The following is a 22,339-nucleotide window of genomic DNA, read 5'->3' as shown; positions in this document are numbered from 1 at the left end:
AGACACTTAAAAAAATCTCTTTGAAAAGCTGAAAGTTATAGAATCCTACTCCAACAATGGCACTCTTTACTGTAAGGAAAGCTCTGGAGTGCCATCTTGTCTTAAATCAAAATGTTTCTTCTTTGTCTGAATGATAAAATATATATATGCTTCAAACTTCAACACCTCATATATCTTTAAAAAAAACATTGATACTGAAGCTGCAAAGAGCTAGATTACCACCTTTCCATATGCAAAGAAGAATACAGGGCAAGTATACACTAATGTCAGAGCTTAAATTTAGCATACGCTTAGTATTTCTGCAAATCAGTTTGCAGTTGATAAATGCATCTGGTTTTTTTTTTTTTTCTTCCAGATATCTTCCTGTATTTCAGTAGCATAGTTTTCTTTTTGCTCTGAACTCTACTCTGTGGTCCTTGAAGTGAGAGCCTCTACTTTCATCTGTTTCGCCAGTCCTGTCAGATTTGAAACTTTGTAGATGATTGTAGAGCAGAGGATTCTGCACAGCAGATTGAGCCTATTGTGATCCTTGGAGTCTTAGGGCCATGCAACATCCCACTGAGTCTTAAGATGACTGAAAATCTTGCCACAATTTCTGAGTTGAGAAATTTTAGTGGACCTGAGACATAACCCATGAATAGTTCTAAGGGGCCTTTTTGCTAATGTAAAACCTGGCAAGCTCGTTTTGGATTACTTGGTGTTGAGGCACCAACTTTTGCTTGCAATTTGCAAAGACTTCTAATGCTTGAGGAACTGGCTCTTGGGCAGCTTACACTGGGCAATAGACAGATGCCAGGATTTGACTGAGTGGCGTAGGGTATGGTATGATTTTGATCATTAAAAGTCTAGGCTGCCTCTTGAGGGCAGCTCTAAGTGCCTGATTATGGAGGGATGCCAGTAGTGCTGTCTAACTTCAGGTCCAGGTATTTTTCATGGATGTTCAGGGTCCATTATGTTGTGGTTAAAGTTCAGGGAATTTCTCAGGGTGAGTGAATACCAGTGGCCCTTTACCTGTAAGGCTCAGAAGAGTTTGGGAGCAACTTGGGGATTTGCAGACCAGCAGTAGAAAAGAGGTTTTCTATGACTTATCAGATGAGTGCTACTGCTTCACATTTGAGAACACTGCTTCAGCTACCAAACTGCTCCATGAATTCACTGGGTCTCTGGTGAGAGACTGAAGAAGTCACTAGGCTAGAGGGACAGGAGAATGAGATAAAGATGTATGGACAAAATGGACTGACAGGAACAAAAGGATGAAGCTTTCTCAATTTATATTGCATCATATATTACAAACATTGAAAAAGAAAAAAATTTTAGCAAGCCAACAGGAGCTAGTTTCTAACAACAGAACTTAAAACAGCATTTCTCCAAGAAGCTGAAGTTACAGGCCTGATTATGTATTACCTTTATCTCTCTTTTTAAGTGTTTAAATCCCAGCATCAAAGTAACAGTTTTCAGATTTGTCTCACCAGCTTGTTAAACTGTACCAGTGACGGCTAAGATTAGGCTGTGTATCAGTCTACAATATCTGTCTCATCAGTAACTGAAGAAAAAAACCCAGCTGCATACAAAGAGAACAGTTGTATCTGTATTTTCTAACTTTCAAAAAAAATACTTACCCCTTAGCTGATGTTCACAAATATGTGTTTAGGAACCCGGCTTTAATTTATTAAAAATATATATATTGTAATGGAAAATATGTAAAAGCAAAACCTCTGTATTTTCCATGCATTTAATCTTAGAAAAGGCAGTAAGCCATAGAAGGGGCCTGATGCAAAGTCTCTTGCAGTTTAATCGAAGACTTTCTGTTAACTTCAAAGGCTTTGGATCGAGCACAGAATAGTTGCTGTCTTCTGTTTGGGCCTTCTGGGCATTTTTCCCCAACTCCCTCCGTTCCCTGCCTTCCTCCCATCCAAGAATTCTACTAGCTACAAAAAAATTATGATAGATTTTGTAATTGATATAAAACTTCTGTTGCTGTTGTTAGTGCCTTTAACAGCAGCATAACTAGGTAATTACTTTTGTGGATTTTTAACATTCTTTGCTTATGAAAATATTTTGTTTGCAATCCATAAGCCGTGGCGAAAGGGCTACTGTATGAATCGGTCTTTGTGTAACAGCGATGTGATAGTCTGTCAGTTTTGTGTTGTGTCGTATGCTTATCACCAATTCTTTGCACGTAGCTCTTCTGTGGATTGACTTTGGCAATGGTGGGGGGGAAAGCAGCTGTTGTTTTTGAGGGACCCATGAACGCTTTTATTCTGTTTTTCATCATCTCAATTCTTGTTGTTAACACTCTCCTTAAATTAGAAATCCTGTGTGGATATTCAGTGTGTAACTAGCATAGGAATGTTTCTGAACATTTGAAAACTTAATGCTTACCTACCTGTATTTCAATCATGAGAACCATCTCTCACTCTTTTTTATTTCCTTCTTAGTAAGCAACATTTATTACAAACATTATTATCAACTTACTTTAAGTTTTAAGTGTCCAGATTTATGGATTAGCATTTTTACTTTTAGTTTAGCATGGATATATATTGCCTGTTATGCACAAAGATGTGTCCATTCTCCAACAGTGTGTTCATGCCGAAGGTACTAAAATAATACTTACTCGTTTTCTTACAGATATGATGTTACGTTGCAGTTTTTCTTACATCAGGATGGAAATAAAGGTAGCCATTTGCATATCAGATACCAGATATGCTTTTCTCTGTGTAATAGTTGCATCTGTCACCAACATTTGTTTTTGGAGGTGTATTGCATTGATTTAATAGCACAATTTCCTGTAATACAGACTCAAATGATTTGACTGATGCTGGGAATCAGTGTTGCAGAGTTGATTCCCCCTCCCTACCCCCTGCCCTGAGTATTTTGCATCTGTTTGGATGGAAGTTGCTCTGGATGTACGAAACCACTGTTTCCTGAGAATTTTCCATGTCAAACACCAGATGTTAACTTTAAACAAGAATGACTGTGGTCTTCTGAAGACTACTGATGAAGTGAAGAATTTTGCATTCAGTGATGAATGTCACAGTCAGGCGTAAATACTTTCTCTGTGTGACTGCTTTTCCCTGAGAGCCCCTCGTCTTCCAAATCTGATCACTTGAACTGTGAGATGTTTAGCATGCCTTTTATGCATGCTTTTATACAGTCCTTCTCTATACTTTAGAGCCTAGTCTAGTAGAACCATAGTACAGACTAGTATAGCCATAACCCACTGCTATGGTTGCAGCTCTAGTTTTGTGTCAGTATAAAACTAAGTCTGTCAGTCTTAGACAAATCTTTCTCCACTCTTCTCCCACCTCCTTCTACACTGATTCTGTCAGTCTTCTAGTCTAACCAGTATCTGTCTCTTCCCTGACTTCCTATCGGAGAGAGCAGGTCTCCTGTTTATCCCACATTCTGTCCACTGCCCTCCCATTTTTGGTTAGCCATTCTTTCCTCCACCTGATCTTTCTCTTTATTTCTCTGGGCCAATTCACCTATTTCTTCCTCATTAGTCCCTTTGCAGTTCAAATCAGATTGCTTCCTACCTCCCTAAGCTCAACAGGGTCACCATTTCAGAGCAAGGAGATGGTCTCAATCTGACTAGACCTGAAGTTACAATCATCTTCAATATCAGAGTAGCAATTGCAATGAATTCAGGTTAGGATTTGTCTGTTGTCGAAAGAATCTTTTTAAAGTCTTAATCTTTTTTTCAGTTTTGAAATAAACTTCTAGTAACTTTGCCAACTTTTTATGGAGATAGTATGTGCATTTCTGATGCACAAAGTCTGCTTCCTGCCAGATTCAAAGTTACTGATCCAAGGATCTTTCTATCATTCATTTGCAACCATATGAAGAAGCTGTATCACTTAAGTTTGTCCATCCAAACTGATTGTTTGAAATTATTAAAGGATATTCCTATCATTAGACCAGGATCAGTCTCAAAAGTGATGTCATTGCTCTTGATTTGAATGTGCTCTATTCAGGTATTTGGTGTTTCAGAGTGGAGTGTGGGCAGGCATACTGTTGTCAGTAAAGCTCAGAGCAGTTAACGCTCATTTTTCCAAACAATGTGTGGCTGGGATGATCTAGATAATTCAGACACAATAAATAGCATAAACGGACAGAAAGGTAGGTGGGAAAGAGCAATGTTTTAAGCATGGATATGCTCATGCTAGTGAGGACTTGAAGCATCATGTTTCAAGTACATGGCTGTGCTGTTTCCAGCACAGAAAGACTCTTATCACAATACCCATGAAAGCACAGTCAGCTTTCATTCCTGTTTTAAATGAGTATTTGTGATATTTATAAATATTTTACCGTACATGAGCTGTCAGGGGAACAAAGCAAGAAAACAGTAAAAAAAAAAAAAAAATTTCTTGTTCTTATGCTTTCCTTGAAGAAAATGCAAGGAAAAATTATTTTAACAAGATATGTTGAACGTTCTGTGTGTTCGTTTTGGGGTTCTTTTGACTTAATAAAGGCCAAGATACTCAAGTCCAGGGTCTGCGTGATAGCATCCTCTGAAACACTGTTCAGACTCCTGTGCAATGCCCAAGAGACAGGTGAAGATCCAGATTTGCAACACATGGGTGTATGTGTGCTATAGAATGGAGAGGTTTGGATGTTTTAGGAAACAGTGAAACTTCAGGGACCAGAAGAAGCTGTATAGCAAAGATGGGCTGCCTCTTGATCGAAACTGGACCAGGCTGGCCTTGCGGACGAGTGAAAACTGTCATGGAGTATTTAAACTAAAAGGATGGTGAAAGACTACACGCATGGAGCACCTGATTCACAGTGATTTTAACCAACAAGGGACACGTGGCTAGTTTTTAGTGTCTCTTAAAGGCCAAAGAGGGAAATAAATAGCCTGATCTAATAAATAATGAAGGCAAAGTAGACAACCTGCTAAGCCTAAAAAGTAAATGGGGGAAATGAGAACCCCTGACATCAGACAACATCCCTGATATAATAGACATTCTGAAGACGGATAATTAATGAAATAGTGTTGCCAAGTACCATCTTTACAGAGATAATAAGCTAGGATGTATGTGAATGAGTGGTGCGGTGTTGTGAAGGAATACGTTAAGCATATAACAGCATAAAACTATTACAGGAAAAGGGAAGCACTATGAATGCAAGTTCCAAAGTGTGATACTAGTATTGTACTACAGCCCCCAGTCAGTGATGATAGCAAACCAAAAACATTGAGCGAGATTGGAGAAGCTACAAATTTAGGACAAGTAGTAACAGCGTGAGATTTCAGTTACCCTTTGTTCATTCATGTATTAAAGAAGAAATCTTAAAATTGCATCCTTTATGTAGCCATGGTGAAAGTGGTCAATTTTTAAAGTTGATCTACAGGGAGGTTGGGAGGAGTGGGCAGGAATATGCCCTGAGAAGAGAATTATTGTTTCAACCAAATGGGAGAGCAAAATGTTTTCTCTGTCTTGCCAGTCATTTCTTCTTTAGCAGTCTGTTAGTGCTGTGTAGACAGCTGAAGAACTAGCAGAATTTTCATGTCAGGTATCAAGCAACTAAGATATGTCTGATGATAAAGGGTCATAATTCATTGAAAATATCCTTAGCCATCCTTACTAAGGAAAAAGGGCACAGCCACATGTTGTCTGTCTATCTGCTAATGCTCTAAATAATGGTGCCCATTGATCAGTGTCAGCCAAGGTTAATAAAGATTGTTTTAAAAGTGGTAACTTCCAGCAGGTTATTTGTGTGTGACAGTTCCCCCCTGAATAGGGTGAGAGATCCAAATCAGTGTTGCCAGTGAGGGAAAGGTAACTATAGTTCATCTTATTTTGAGAGACACCATAAAGTTGGCACAGATGATCTCTGCAAGGAAAGAGGACATAAAATAGAATATACATCTGTTAAGTGTTTCATTACTTCTGTTGCTTATAGAACGTACTGTGTTAAGGTATGTTTAATTTTGATATTGTATAAACATTTGTAATTACTTATGTTAAAGATTGATTATCAGCTGCTCACATGTTACAGACGGAGAAAGCTCTTTCTGTATATATGCTTTGTAGTGTGCCTCAGAATTGCATTGCAAATCACAAAAAACAAATCTGACATTCCTGATATTTCTAAAATGAAAAACAGCTGCTGCTGTCTCTTGCTCTTTTTATTTTTATAAGTGAAACTCTAAATGTTTTGTTATAAATCATATAGAAATCAAGTACAAAACCATTCCCATTTTTTCTTCCCCCCCCTTTCCTATGCAGATTAGTCTTTGAAGTGCTGTAACTCAGGAGTTAAGAAATTAAGAGCTATAAAAACAAGAAGTTATGGAATCAAGAGGGTTCTTTCATCTCAATATGGGGCTCATCAGTCTGTTAACACTGGAAAACTGTATGAAAAGTGGTGGAGGCACTAGTGCTTGAAATTTTTAAAAATTAACTGTAGAAGATGAAAATGATGTTCTTGAATTACTGGAATTATGGAAAAAAAATCTGATGTGATGGCATTGAATATAGCTGTTAAGACTAGCTACACGGTGAGGTAAACTGAGAGCACAGATTTACAGTGTATTAGTACTCGGTGGTAAGATCACTAGGTAAGAGGTTGTATGGGAAATATGAGGTAACTAACCACTTAGTAAAAGTATAACAGCCTCAAATTTAAAGGGTAATGATCTAGGTTTTTCTTGGTTTGGAGTACAAATAATTGCATGATGATTGACATAGCTGAGTGATTGCACACTGGAAAACCTTTGCATTCTAGATTTAACTAATAATAATGTAATGGCCTAGAAGATGCCTGAGAGTCTCTAAATGTAAAGTTGATTGTTCTGTGTGCCATCTGGTGAAATACCTGCTATAAAATGTGATCATGCAGGATTTCCATTTACTTTGTATTCATCTGTTGCTAATATGCTCAAACAATATCAGGGCTTCCATATACGTCTGACATGTGTTTATTGTTAGAGTAAGTTCTGAATGCATATACTCCCTCAATAGACTTAATGATGGAAAATCTGCATTTTGGTGCCAAGGAATCAGTATGTTTATCTCAGATGTTTAATAGTTTTTTCAGTGAGCTGAATTTGTATTTCCATTGTCTTTTTCAGAAAATGCTTGAAAAACATATAAATTAAAAGAAGTCTGTTTTCAATTGTGCACAAAAATTGCATTGTAGTATGCCAAGAAATTTTGTCTTGTTTTGAATAGCATATTCTAAGATGGCCTATCCCTGGTTAGTGTGTGCAATATCCATGAAGTCTGCAAGTCTTCTGTGCCCCTCAATCCCTGGCTCTTGTATTTGGTTTCTTCAGTAGTGCTTTGAACATAAATACATCTCTCCCTAGAGTTTTATTAGAAGACGTTGACCTGACAACACATCGTTTATATGTGGGTGTGTTGTTTGGAATATTGTACATGTGAAGGTCTAAGCAATACAAGGTTTGTTGTTAGGGACAAATCTGTTACCTTTTCCATTAGAAATGATGTGATACATATCTGATTAAATGCTGGGCAATTATTTTCAGCTGTTACTTAGCTCTGAAGATTTGCATCTGTTTTAAAATCTGAAGATTTGAGGTATGTCTACTTTTTCCAGTAATACCGGTTAAGAGATATTGTTATAAACTTTGTCTTGCCTGTGTTCATACACATATGCTGCTTTATTGGGCTGCAGCTGACAAGTTATCCTTTGAGGTTTGAGCGTCTGTCTTACAGTGAAATACTGAAGCGATATCTCAGAGTTACATCCCTGGAAGTGGTGTACAGAGTTTTGTCACCAGTTTGACTTCATAAGGAGACTGGAGGAGGACTTGATTCTGGAACTCCTCAGCTTCCTCAAAGGCTGAGTATTGTGAACGTCTTGGTGCATTAAATCGTTTTACTGTTGTAGAGATCATCCCTGTATCTCGCCAATTTGTTTTCTACCATCTGCTTCCACTCAGAATCTTTGGGCATGTCTGCGACGCGCGCTCGGCTCTGGGGAGACGCGGAGGCGCTCAGGTTGTGGCTGATGCGGAAAATGCCATTTCCTGGTTGGCTTGCAACACTGCAGCGTGTTAGTGGTCTACTTTCTGTTTCTGTTCTCTCTTCTTTGAAAAACAAGCAAGTATAAATAATTGATTTTGTTTGTTTGTTTTCTCAAACAGCAGAAACTGTTTCCTTCAAGTGTGTTTTTTTATTAATATTAGCCAGTTTAACACCTTTTCTGGAAATAACTGCTTATTTTGGTCTTCCAGACCCTCAATCTAGATGGCCAGTTACTAGCAAATGGTCTGTGAACTTTTCAAGGTGCTTATTTTCTGAGAAACATTTGATGTGGTTTCAGATGTGAATATATAGTGGTTGCCAAATTAATCTGTATATAAACCTTAAGCTTTCCTCCAAATTTCATGATCTTCCTCTGAAGTCTATGTGAATTTTGTAGCGAAGGCCTTTGTGTTGTCCATGGCTACTGCCTGTTACCTGAGTTTCATTTTGTTCCTCTTTTTTGCTTCAGTGTTTCTATTTCATCATATTTAGATTTGCGAGTTTACTTTCTCAATATCATTGTTTTTTGCCCTCTTTTAATTATTGGCATCTATTTTATCATGCTGTTTGCTGAAATTTTTTACACAATTTGGCAAAACCCAAATGTTGACTGATACAGTGCTTCAAATATCAAAATAATATGCACGTATTATATACATAGGTATTTTTAAAACGCAAAAATTTGTCTTTATACTGTTATTTGTTTTACTTATTTGAACTCGTATGTTTTAAGTCGGTAGAAAAACTGCCGATTTTTTTTATATCATTTAGAAAATAATAAGATATGTATCTGTACAATTAAATTAGATAATCTGTTTAAATTTTTAAAAAGTTAATCTCTGAAGTCCCACATGAAGAATGTTCTCTTCACAGCTGCTCGGGAGTGGGAATTTGTCCGCATGATACAACAGCATAAAGTGCTGTTCAGCGTGACTTCTGGTTTTCCTAACAGCCAACAGAGATTTCGGTGTTGGGGGTCGCAATGAGTTAGACCCCCACAACTGTATGGGGGAGTTGGCACAGTGCTTGCTCTGACTGCTTCCGTCACCTTGAGAGATTGGCACTTTTTCTTCAAAAGCAGATCTAGTGTTTGTATGAGATGCCAAACTGATAGGATTGTAGAGACACCTTCTTACTAGCCTGGGAAGAAGAGTTAGCAGCAACTGAGTTTTTCCCCTAATCTTGCAGTGTCAGCTTATACCTAGTTTACTTTGTTCACCATGAGGAGATGATTAAGAATCCATGCCTAATTTAGTCTGGATCTTTTTATTGAAAGAATCATGGCAGTGATTTTAGGGATAAAAGGAAGAAGGAAAGAATTAGTAGTAGACTGAGTGCATAATTTGTACTTCGGCAGGCCTGGGTTTTATGCCAAGCTCTGCTATAGACTACTATGGCAGTTTGGGATGAAACGCTCCATTTCTTGTTCACATTTCCCAATCTGAAAAATACAATTCTGTGAAGTAAATGTTTATGGCTGGCTAAATTAGTTGTGACAGGTTAATCCAGAGAAACCCTACTGACTCTTCTATACACCTAATAAATTTGGTTTTGTAATACTAAAGTGCTGTACTGGGCTTCTTAAAAGGCTTTTAGGCTCTTTAAACTGCTTGGACAGAAGGTATTTTTCATTGTGCATGGAGGAGAGAACAAAAGGAAATCTGATGATTTTCATTTCAATTTCTGACATATTTTGAAATTCTTCAGTTTGAAAGAAGAGATGACGATGGGAATAATAGGAGTGTACTCCTTTTTAATAAGAGAGAAGAGCCAGACTGGATGTGAGTGCGGAGGTAAATCTAAATGAACAAATTATGGGGCAAAGGATAGCTTTGATCCAGATATGTAACTGGCATTAGAACAGTGTAAGCACCTCCACAATATTTAGAAGAATTTGATGCTTCCTCCTGAAACCTCTACAAAAGTTGATGCTGAGATGCCAGTCAACGTTACTGTCATCGGTAGACAGTCAGCCAGGCAGTTCTCCAAAGCTCTGCCTGCCTGGGTGGGTGGGTGTAGTTCTGCAAATGAACTAAAAAAAATAGCCCACAGTACCCCATGTTGCCGCAGGTCTTCAAGTCCTGTATTACTTGCAAGATAAAGTACAAATCCAGGTATTTTCCTGATAAAATTACTTTGATGGTATGAACTGATGCAAGCTTTCCCTAGAGGTGAAAAGAACAAGAAACAGGAGGTCAGGGAGGGGGTGTGAGGGTTGCTTTATCCTGATGCTTTATGTGAAATTGGTCAGTAAAGCTTCTATTATAAGACATTTTCCTGCCAAGTTTTTGCGAAGGTATTAGATCTTTTGGGATGTGTTTTTTAGCTTCAATTGGCAATTTCCTCAGTCCATTTAAAAAAAATTGTGTAGTCTGTTAATAAAAACTGTTGAAACTTGCCTTGAGATTCATACTGAATTAATTGCTGTAAGAGAACTTCCCACCTGTGTTGCTATAATGCTTGTGTAACTACTCCTCCATAATCCCTGTATGATCATCCCTAGCCATCCTTCTGATGTTGCATGGAATATTGGGAAGACTGACTGAGTTGAATAAAAGACTGATAATATCTGCATTTCTAGTGCAGAATCTGAAGCATTTAATGCCAATGTTTCTTTCCTATATGTACTCTTTGATTCCTCTCTATTATTGCTGTTTTGGGGAGATCCACTCTCTTAAACTCTTTCCACAGCCAATAGAGATCTGTTTCATGTCTTTCCTGCTTGATCCATCCTCCCACTATCGAGGGGGACCCAGTCAACAAACCACGTCTCCCTGGCAGGAGCTGGGAGACAATCTGCCGCTACAACTGATATCAACAACCAAGTGCCTCTCATGTCAAAGTCTCATTTGGCCTGATAGCCCAAGTCGCCTATCACGTATTTTACAGACATAGGGAAGAGATATAGCAGTATTTCACAGTCAGAAAATAACTGCTTCTCAAGGGTCTTATTCCACGGCAGGCTGGAGCTAACAGTATGGGATCACGGGATAGACTTGGATGGCAGCCGTGATTTAGCACCTTCACTTTACATTAACCACAATTTTGCTGCTATTATGAAGGACAGCTGTAACTAGTTATGGCTCTGGGGAGAGCATATGGATTAGTAAGTTTTCTATATGGTTAGAGAAGTAGCTCCTCCCCTAAGCTGCTGCTATTGCAATGACATCTTGTTTTGGCTGGGGATTTGGGATTGCTGTTATGCTCTTTATGTTAGACTGCCTTTACAGTTAGTTTAGAAACTTGAATATGACATGCTTCAGGGTTATTTTTTGTGTAATATGTTTTGCTGTGTACTACATACCATACACTTATCCATGGGGTTTCTAGCTGTCTTAATTTGAATATCATTAGTTTAAATAGCAGAGATTATTTAAAGTGACAGTTTCAGGGCCACCAAGTGTTAGCCATTTGGCAGCACTGTCCTGTGATCTAGCTGAAATTCTAGTAGGAGTCTAGGTAGTTGTATCAGGTGAAACCTGTAGCCAGGCAATTGCTTCTTGTGCAAAAATCAATTGAAGATTAAAATGAACATATGTGCTCTGGCAAGTTAGGTTTTGAGGTTTGTGTTTGTGTCAAGATTTAGCATTCAGGGTGAGAAATAGTTGTTGATGCAAGCTTTTTCATTTTGAAAGGTTCGAAAATAGATTGCAGTGAATTCTGTTGAATGTCTGCAATGTGGCAGTGATGACACAGGCATCTTTAATTCAATATGCTGAAATAATGCACCACTTACCAACATAAAAAATTAGAGGAAGCTTTGACTTTCAGGTTCCTCTGTATGTAGCTTAAAACCTTTCACTGGAAAGTGTGAATATACAATGCTCAGTTGCTTTGTTCATTTTGCAGCTTCTCACTTGGACATTGAATGAGGAAGTGTTCCTATGGAAAGTATTAGGACATTCTTGCATGAAAGAAACAATTAGTGCAAAATAATACAAGCAGTAGCATGGACTTGTGAGAATAAATATTTGCAATTCCAGTATCTGCATAAACAAACATGGCGGGAGGAGAATGTTGTTCTTGCTGTAGATAAAGTTGACATTTTTCTACTATATTTTATTTTCTGACAATGTTTATATACTGGAAAATACTTAATGAAAAAAAAGAATTTAACTTTGGATGTGCCAAAGAATAGAAAAATGGGAAGTTTTTAAGAATGTATATGTCATGTTGTATGTTTGTTGGCTGCTGTGTATCAGTGTGAATAGTGTTTGTAAAGTATTTTGCTGTACGGAAAAAATATGGTTATTCCATATGAATTGGCATGTATATGCTTAAACCCTTTCTATAAATACTTGAATTAAAGGACACCAGATGTTGCACAGAAGCTGCTGCTGCTGCTGCTGCTTTCTGAACTTTATGGTATATTCTTTCAAAACCCACAGGAAGTAGCTGAGGGAAAAAGTATATTAATTAAGTTCAGAAATACATTTTCCAGTTATAGAAAAATCTCCAAAGAAAATACTGTTTGATCTTCAGAAATGTGAGCTTGCTGTCCCAGGAATCTGGTTGCAGCATGCAGCACTGTCACATGGGAATCAAAGTTCAAACTCCAAGTTTGCAAAGCTAGACTAGCCTGAGAGTAAGCCAGTCTGGCCCCTTGGAAATGGACCCATCTCTTTGACCCACCTCCTCTGGCCGGTGTTCACAGCACTGTAGGCAGGCTACAGAGGAAACAGTTTTCCAGTTTTTCTTGACCTGAAGAAATAATCCTGTAATAACAGGACTTGAGGAGAAAGGAACATATCCAAAATATATTTCATAAACTCTAGAGCTAAGGTAAAAATACATATGTATGTGTTAAATGTGCTTTGTATTGTTTGAGAAACAAGATTTACATTTATGCCCCAAATTTAACACTTCCACGTTTAGAAAGAGCACTTCTGGTATAGTGTCTTTGTTATTAGGAAATTTAGCGGGAACGTGTAAGAGTCCAAATTTTGGGATCCTCCAAACCCAAGCACTAAAACAGTCTCCTGCATCAGTGCTTGGCATCAAGTGTCCATCTGTCTCTACCCAGTGATTATGTAACTGTTTATATTAAGTGGAAAACTGCATTGGAGGAAAAGGTCCCTATAGCCTGATAAGATTCCCCATTATGTCAAGCAGATAGATACTTAGAGCATGCATGACTGATGTGCTTGGTCATGCTTGTACCATTTGGGGGAGCAGGGGAAGGCATGTCTTCTCTCTCTCCTCTCTCCCAAAGAATTCTATTGCAAGCTTTAAGAAACCTTCCTGCTGAATTTGTGTTTTACAAGCCTGTACACCCCCTTCTCCTCCCCTCAAAAGAAGACAAAAATGTCTTTGAAGTCATCTCATATACCACTCATTTTGCTCTTCAAGCAAAGTGATGACAAGAACCTGAAGCTGAAATAGCTTTTCCAATATGTGGTTACCTGTGACCTCTAATAGATAAGAGAAGAAGTCAGAAAGGGAAGGAATTCCTCTTCTCTCCTTTTTCTTCAAATTAAAGCATTAAGATAACATTTGATCTTTGAATCAGTCTACAGAGTTCCCATATTCTACCACATCACATTCAAAGTTATTTGTCTTTAAGATCAGATTTCACTTTCCCCCTTACTTACCCACACTTAGGGTACAGTCCTTCAGTATCTGCTATATTGTGTTGCCAACTTTAATGGCATTTAAACTGCTCTATTCACAAGCTGCTTTATTCCTTGATATAGAATGCCTTCTGTCAATACAGTGGTGTTTTTTAAGGGTGGTTCATACGTTTGCTTTACATGTATATGAATCAATGAATGCGTATTAGGCCTGAAAGATGTGGTGTAGTATACATTTAATATAAAAATCATGTTATGCCCATTCAGTAACTGAGAAATTGCGGAAGTGCATACCTGTTATGTTTCTGCCAATACTTGTGCAGTCAGATTTTTTTTTCCTTACTCAGACTTATGGCAATATTGGAAAACTAATACATTGAAGCATTATAGTGTCACAAGCTTGTGCTCTTATTCAGTCACCAGTAGAGAATTGCTTTAGTATATATAGTAGCCTAACTCATACAGTCCTACGTAAATCTTCACTGTTCTGTTGAGTTCGTTCCTTTTGATCTTTTTTGTAAAGCCAAATTCTACCGCAACTGAGCGAGCCATTGCAAGACTTGCAACGCACCCCATCTTGAAATCAAAAATTGCTGACCTTAAAGGTAGGAAATAGTATACTAACTTGTTCATGACTATGTAGCTTACAGGGATGTTACCTTGTTCCTATATATTCCTGACATGAACACCTAGTAAGTATATCAGCTCCTGCTACTACCTTAAGTAGCTGCAGTGAGCAGAGTATCACAAGTTTGCAGTCATGTGTATTGGTTGAAATGGGCTTTTATCTGATAGTATGCCATAACATTTTAAGATATGGACTGTAGGACAAACAGGGCTCATAATGGGAATTTTAAAAAGCCAATGGATGTAATGGAATATCTCTAAAGTAAGACTGAACTGGCCACGAGAATAGTAACAAGTAGATAACGGTAAAAGGTGCATTACAGCTGAGTTTTCAAAGAAATGTGAAAGATTTCACAAATAACTCTGTAAGCTTCTTTGGAAACTATTTCCAGGGTCCACGGGGAATGGTTCTTGGTTCTTTAAGATACCTGCTTTTCTCTGTAAACACAAATATTCCAGTGAAAACTGATGTTAAAAAGGGTGAAGTCCTAGTGATAATGCCTTGAAGTTGGTTAGTTAGTAAGAAACTATGTCAAATACCATTCAATTATATTTAAGCGATTTACTATTTGTTTGCAGATTTTACACACAAGGTATTGCCCTAAACAAGCATGATTATAAACTACAGATTACTTGTTGAAAGATGAGCTCATAGTTAAACCCAAGTTCAAAAACAGTGTATTGACTCAGTAATAATTTCAAGCTGTCTTCCCCACTTCTGTTGTCATACTGTAAGGCTTCCTTTGCCCCATATGTTCAGTAACTAATAGACATTCAAAATATACTTACTCAATACAATAAATTTAACTTGCAAAAAATGTTTTGTTAAGATAACACGTGTATTGTCATGTGCAAGTGCAAAAAAGATGTTTTTCTGCCATTTTTATAGCTGCTGTAAAAGCTTTTAAGGATGCAAGAAAGAAACCAGCCCAAACCCATCTTTCAATAAAGGATAAACCAGAAGAACACCCTAAGTCAGCGCAACATCTCAATAGCAATGTGGATGACCAAGTTCTTAAAGTAGTTCAAAAAGAGCAAGCATGTGAAGACAAAACAAAAATGAGTATGAAAATAGGAGCTAACACAAAGAAAGAACTTTGTGTGAGTGATTATAAGCAGAAAATTGTGGAAAGTGAGAAAGCATACACTCCAAACGAAGTTTCATTACAGGCAGCAGAAAGGCAAGCAGTCCCTCAGAATAAAGTAGGAAAGAAATTTGACTATCCAAAAAGGAAAAAAACTATAAGCATGAACAAATTCACTGCAACAAAAGAATCAGTTAGTGATGTTAGTGACCTGGAACAACTTAATGAAGAGTACTTTGATGATAGTACTGAAGAAAGGTTTTATAACCAGACATCGGACTCTGACAATGATAGCAATGATGATTTCTTCATTGGCAAAGTAAAAAGAAAGAAAAAGATAGCAGCAGTTGGTGACTTTTCTTCAATAAAGGAAAAGAACAAACCACAGGAAAAGATACTGAAGAAAGAAAAGAGCACAATGCCTAGGACAGCGCAAGATTTGATCGGAGAAGAAGGAAAGCTACATGCAAAAGCAAGGAAGCTAGAATCAGTGTTCTGCAGTTCTCTGTCTACCCCTAATCAGAAGTCCCAAAATAGAAGGTAAACCTTTTCTTTTGTGGTGTTCTCTGTTCCCCGCTTCCCCCTAGTAATGGAGGTTGTTGTGTTTTTTCCTCTTTAGTAGCTGTCAGCAAACAAGCAGAACTTCAGCCAATAACAGCTTAGAATGTTTTCACGTAACCCACTCTTTCTGTGCTTTCTTGACTCTTATGCATTTTTCATCTTCACATTAGCCCTGACATATATTTAGGATTCCTTAGTAAACTTGCATCTAAATTAAATCACATCTGAATACTTCTATTTTTACTTCTTTGAAACCAACAGGAAAAAATGTTTTTGCATGTTATAAAGTTTAAAGTCATTACACAAGTATTTTGATGACCACTCTTTATTCGCAAATGTTTCTTCTTACTAATTTCATGAAAAAACCTAAATAATATTTTTATTTCTAGAAATACTAAGGACCAGCCTCCCAAAAACAGAAGAACAGGTATGTATTACTTGTTCTGATAAAATTGGGTGTGAAAACTTCTTGATTTTGTTACTTCTGTAGTCTAATTGCAATAGGCTATTTATTGTTTTGTTTCAGTGTTGTAGTATGTATTTTAACATTTGTTGTTAAAATGGTAAAATTATTGAACTTTAACCTGTGGATTTTGTATGCTATTATTTCCTATTTTGAAATATTAAAAATATTTAAAGTAGGGTTCACAAGGGACAGTATTTTTCTATCTATCTTTATGTTGAGCAGTTAGTGCTATCTGTGCACGAACAAGACTGTCAAATTATGATATTTATCTCTAATATGTAGTTTAGCCTATAAGTAATTATTTAACTCTTTCAATATTTTACTCCACTATATGGTATATGGTTCCATTTTTGAACTCATTAAATCAAAGCGTTTCAGTCATAGAGTTGCATTAGTTTAATGCACAGAAAAAAAGTAGAGATTGTGATGAATATTAGTCTACACAAATTTTGCATGTGGTCAATAATAATCGATCTTAAGTATCTACAGTCTGTCAAGGGACAACTTACTGCTGCAAGATGAGGAAACCTATCTTAGTAATTTCCTTTAAACGCTCAGATGAATGTTACCTGTGTCTCATTTACAAATTCTTGTAAACGTCTACCTTCATAAGGTAATTTTAGCACATTTTTATGAATGTTCATGATGTAATTAATGTTTTATATTGTATTTCCTGTACAGCTTTTCCTAAAAAGGAACCACAGCTCAGGAAGCATCAATTTGCTGAAGCTGCAGCTATTAAATGCAAAAATAAAAAAGCATGTTTGGAGCAGCCTCTTCATCCTTCGTGGGAAGCAAGCAAGAAACGTCGGGAACAAATGTCTCAAATTACAGCATTCCAGGGAAAAAGGATTAAATTTGATGACTAGACTTCATGTAAATTCAGATTTTAAAAAAGATTCTTGTAGATCCGCATCTGGTGGTATTTTCTTATGGAGTAACAACTGGTGTTGGAACACTTCCCCCCGTGATAAGAATGGAAGACAGAATAGAAGTCTTCACTGAGATAATATTTTTACAAGTTTTAAGAATTCGTGTCTTTTTTAGCCATATTTAGATGTCTTTAAATTATTTTCATTAAACTGTCCTTGTCCTTTGAAGCCTGTAAAATAATATTTTAAAAGCTTTGTTGCTAGAACTAATCATCTGTTTCTAATGAAGATTAAATAAGGCAATGTGCTGTCTTGACTAACATGAGGTCATGTGGTGTTGGTTTGCAAGCTCTATTACATAGTCTTGCCATTAACGAAATACACCCTAACGTGAATGAATGTTTTGAGGAACATCATTTTTGTCCTCTAAAAGTAGTATGAATTCTTTGGAGTTTTGTTTGAGTAAAAATGTACTTAAGACTATTTGAGGCCTTGGATGTAAGGAGAGAGGGGAGAAGGCAAAACATCACTACTGAAGAAATAATCCTAAGAATACATTATCATATGCATCTCAGCTGAGAAAAGGTAAGAGATCTCTTAAACTTGAACAGACTTCATAAATTCATACATTTATTAAGTAGCTAGAGAAGTAGATCAGTAATATTCATGTTATGAAAAATTCTAGATATCAATAAAATATTGGCCTGTATAAATTGTGATCTCTGTCTTTCTTTGATTATGCTGCCAGTTTGAAGAACTGAAATTGTCTTGAATATTCCTGTTCTGGAAAATGTCTGAGTGCTCCAATACGTGTGTCTTGCACTTGTTGCATAATTGGAAGTCATCTTTCTTATTCCTCATGTTGATATTTAAGAAAATAGAATGTATATGAAAAGGTAGTGTTATGACTACCTTTGGTAGTCAAAATGATTTGGTTATTTCTTAATGCTGGAAACAAAGATCTCTTGCACACTCAGGAACATTTGGCTGGCTTAAGTGGCATTTCTCAGTTTTGGAGTAAGTTGAGATATGAGAATCTTCACTGTAACTTTTCTTCAGAGGCTTTTGCTAGTGGTTAATAGAAACAAAAGTTCTGAGCTGGTAATTAATCTTCAACTGTGTGATTTATTTAATATAATTGTCTTTCAGAATCTTACACCAAATGAATCCAGAAACTTGATAAATAACTGCTATGGGTGTAAGATAATGTACTGTGCAATTCTTATAGCATGTTGTAGAGACCTAGGTTTATTAAATGTCCCTGGCTTCTGCATTTGAAGGAAACAGTGAACAACAGATTCTTACTCACCCTGTATGCTGCTTGGGGCTTAGGGATGTCTGTTATATCACCATTGTGTCAATTCTTCTGCTGACTGAAGACCCTTATTTACTTAATTGATTCTCTTAGAGAAACAGTTTCATACAGGAGATTGTCCTTGCTGATCTTGCCAGAAAAAAACTTCAGTTCTTACAAGCCCTTTTTGAAATGGGAGGCCAGAGGAGACAGTTGCACACACTGCCCAAGATGCAGATAGGCCCCGCAGTTTATACAGCGTCATAGTACTGTTTTCTGATGTGTTCTTTATTCCTTTCTCAGTAATTTCTAATACTGAAATTGCTTTATCTTATTGTGTCTGAGCACTGGACTGACATTCTTATGCAGTTACAACCTTCATGTATTGTGCTGATAACTGATGGTGGGTTTGTAGCCTATTATACGTGAAGATAGAATTGTTATTACTGTAGCACTTTAAATTTATCTACATAACATTTATTTACCATTCTAATACCTGATCACTTGGTCTCAGTCACTACCTTGAATAAGTTTCTATCATTTGCAAAATGTTGATTGAAAGTTTGTTGCTCTTTTAAGTCATTTATAAATACACTAAACAGGGTAGGTCGTGGTGGAGTCACTGGTGACCTCCTTCCACTTTGGAAGTTGAGCAATTAGTCCCATCTTTCATGTTCTACTTCACAGCCAATTATTTATCCATGCAGGAACCTTCTCATTTATTTTGTGGCTATTGAGTTTCCTTGAGAGCCTGTGCCGAGGGAACTTGTCAGAAGACTTTTGAAAATCCAGCTGAATGGTGTCATCTAGATTTCCATGCTTATGAACCCCTTCAAGGAATTCCAGTAGGCTTTTAAGGCATGATTTCCCTTTGTAAAAGCTATGTTGACTCTTCTAATCTTGTGTGTTCCTAATTCTCTTCCTCCTTCTACTAATTTGTCTCAGACATACAAGACTTAGACTTACAAGGGTATAGTTGCCTGAATCATCTCTTCAAGACTTTATTGAAAACTGGCAATTTCAAAAAATCTGCTGCCTTCCAACCATTCGGTGCCAGTGTGATTTTAAGATGAACGGTAGCACGGTCAGTAACTCTGCTGTTTTAACCGTGACTTCCTTTAGAATTGAGTGAGTATCATCTGACCTCTGTGACTTGCTTCTGTCCATTTTTTTTTGTTTGTTCTGTAACCTCTATAACTTCTATTTCCACTGTGGGGAACCCCCTCAATTTTTTTCCCAGCTACTACAGAGCAAATTATAAGTTTTTCTGCTATGGCTTTCTGCTTCAAGTTTTCCTCAAATGCCACAGTCCTACAGACACTGGCAAGCATCATTGCTGATGTGTTTTGAAAAAGATTTATTAATGGTTTTGATAGGAGGCAAACTCCTTCTGGCTTGTCTTACTGTATTTTTATTTTGCTGTAGTTTGTTCTTATTTTCCTTCTTCTGATGCATCTTCAGCTTTTTCAAAGATGCTCTCTTTAATCTCCCTAATGTTATTACTTAGTCATGGCAGTTTTCTTCTGCTTTTTCTCAGATCTGTATTGTTAAAACAGGATTATTCAGTGCCCATGCCCCCAGTACGACATCCTGAAATATTTCCATGCCATCTGCAAGAATTTAACAGTCAACTTGTTTCGAGGAGATTGTTCTGTTTAACATGGCTCTCCTTTTGGAAATAGAGCATAGCTGTGGGCTTTGTGTTTCTCTTTGTTTCCACAAATGTTCAGTCTGAGTAATTAAGTTTATTATTGCAGATGCACTCTTGGAACTGCTGTGTTTGAACCCGGGCAACAAAGCAGGATGCAAGCAATCCAGGAGGTTTTTGGAGAGCATTGATGATAACTTTCTGGTGAAGGTGATCAAGGAGCCAGTGAGGGGAGACGCTCTGTTGGGGCCTTATTGATGAGCAAAGAACAACTGGTTGGGGAGATAAGTCAGGGCAGCCTTGGCCGCCTCTCTCTCGCTCTCTCATGTATGCTTTGTGTCTTTGTTTATGCATCCCATGGATATCTGCCTATCTTTCTGTTAAGTTCCTAAAGGCTAACTTGTTCTAGTTGCTCATTTTATTTATTATTATCTAGGCATGTCTTTACTCCTCCTTCTGGTTTTCTCTTCTGTATCCAAAGCAAATGTCAGTATATGGATAAAATGTAGTAGTATCTCCCTGAATTGGATTGCTACTCAGAGGAATCTGAATTTCAAATGACCTTTCATTTTTCAGGGTGTCCTTTTTTGTTGTTGTTTGTACTGTACTGTAGGGAATAACATTAAATTCTAGGCCAGATCTAAAGTAAGACTTGAGCAGAAGCATCAAAATAAAACATGGAAATATGTTTGTTGTGGTTTTCCATGGGAAAGGATCATATTTTGTAGAAAAAGCCATCCATTTACTAGATGTATACAAAATACTCTTAAGTTTTCCAGACCCCATTACTAGTCCCTAGCATAAAAAAAAAAAAAAAAAAAAAAAAAAAAAAAAAACTTAGCCGAATGAAAGTCCAAACAAATGTTTGATATGCAGCTTCTCTGGTTCCAATAAAAGGCAAAAAACATTTCTTTTGTTAGTTGTCATCAGTTATAAAACATTTCTTCATGGACAGCTAATCTTTCTCTGAGTAGATGAGTTCCATATTTTAAGAACTGACTCATATTAAAGACCAAGAAGTTAAAGATTGCATGTAGTTCAAAAAGACTGTTTACAACTACATCAGTAAAAATTAAGGAACTTATATTCTCAGCTGCCTTTTTGTATGTGCTTAGACATCTAAGGCCATTAGTTTATCTTGGCATTTGAGTAAGTTTCTGGCCATAGAATTCTTCCTGGAGGAAGCTTGACTTATCAAAACATCTCTCCCCCCTCTCCCCCTTAAAAACACTTCTTCTAAAAAAGATTGATAAAATATTTTGGATATGGAATGAGAGAGATTGGGCTACTGGCATTGCTTCATATTTTAATTGGTTATTACTGCTTTTAAGCTTTTTTTTTTTTGGTGACTCACCTGGATCACAGCATTAATGTGCTAAGCAATAAAGAAATGAGTAGTGATGGTCGAGACTTGATAATATTTTATATGTGCAACTGAGCAATTTTTGTGAACTGATAAACCTAGTGAATTTATCTGGAGTTTCTGATAAAGTTCAGAAAATTCTTTTCATTATGATAACATAACATTTTCAGTATATACCTCACTTTAATGTAACATATCTCTAACATTGTTTTGACAGAGACCTCTCAAAGTAATATCAGTTTATTTTTATAGTGATATGGAAAGTTATTTCCTTCTGTGATTATTAGATTAACAACTCTTCACAAGTTCTAGCCTACTTTCCAGTTCAGTACTGTACCATAGAGGAAATGTTCTCAGTCTGGGTACATATTGTGAGATACTGCTAGACTGCTTTCAGATATGCGGTATTTTCACCTTAACCTTATTGATAAAACAATCTCAGATTTTTCAGCATCTTTTAGAAGAGTCAGTATTAGTTTAAATGTTGTAAGTTTCTTTTAAAAGAAGACAGTTATGCTATTGTTATCCTGAAGCTGAAGATTTCCAAATGGGCTGAATTATTTCTTTCATCAGGCAGGTTTATGGATGGGTTAAATAAGGAGAATTAATTGAGTTAAATCTCAGTTACAGTCATTCTTTCTTAAGTGAAAGTGTTGGGCTACTTTCTAATTGTAGAATGATGCTACCTAATTTTGTGATATGAGGCAAGTGATTTGATGTGAACACAAGCTCCAGAATGAGACCCAGACAGTGGATGTTTGGAAACTAGGGGATTACTTGCTTTTCAATAAATTAGAATATAGTTTCTGCATTAATTGTATACACATATATTAATTGTTTTGACTGCATTGTTCTATTT

General features: G+C 36.8%; 1 protein-coding gene across 6 annotated transcripts in view; it reads left to right on the top strand.

Annotated features, from left to right (window-relative positions):
* Positions 1-17,888, top strand: part of LOC112992403 (serum response factor-binding protein 1) — a 71,329-nt gene extending 53,441 nt beyond the window's left edge. For 5 of the 6 annotated variants that reach the window (XM_064500047.1, XM_026115435.2, XM_064500049.1 and 2 more), the window contains 4 exons: positions 14,088-14,169; positions 15,081-15,816; positions 16,227-16,264; positions 16,985-17,888. In XM_064500047.1, the coding sequence (XP_064356117.1) occupies positions 14,088-14,169; positions 15,081-15,816; positions 16,227-16,264; positions 16,985-17,172 (1,044 nt within the window). In that variant the 3' untranslated portion in view covers positions 17,173-17,888. Of the gene's footprint in view, positions 1-2,628; positions 2,676-14,087; positions 14,170-15,080; positions 15,817-16,226; positions 16,265-16,984 lie in introns of all 6 variants that reach the window. The other variant, XM_026115438.2, reaches the window with a different exon arrangement.
* The last annotated feature ends 4,451 nt before the right edge of the window (positions 17,889-22,339 follow it).

This window comes from Dromaius novaehollandiae, chromosome W (genome assembly GCF_036370855.1).
Source record: "Dromaius novaehollandiae isolate bDroNov1 chromosome W, bDroNov1.hap1, whole genome shotgun sequence".
In the NCBI taxonomy this organism is placed as follows: Eukaryota; Metazoa; Chordata; class Aves; order Casuariiformes; family Dromaiidae; genus Dromaius; species Dromaius novaehollandiae.
The sequence above is the reverse complement of the archived record's forward strand: the minus strand, read 5'-3'. Positions and strand labels throughout refer to the sequence as shown.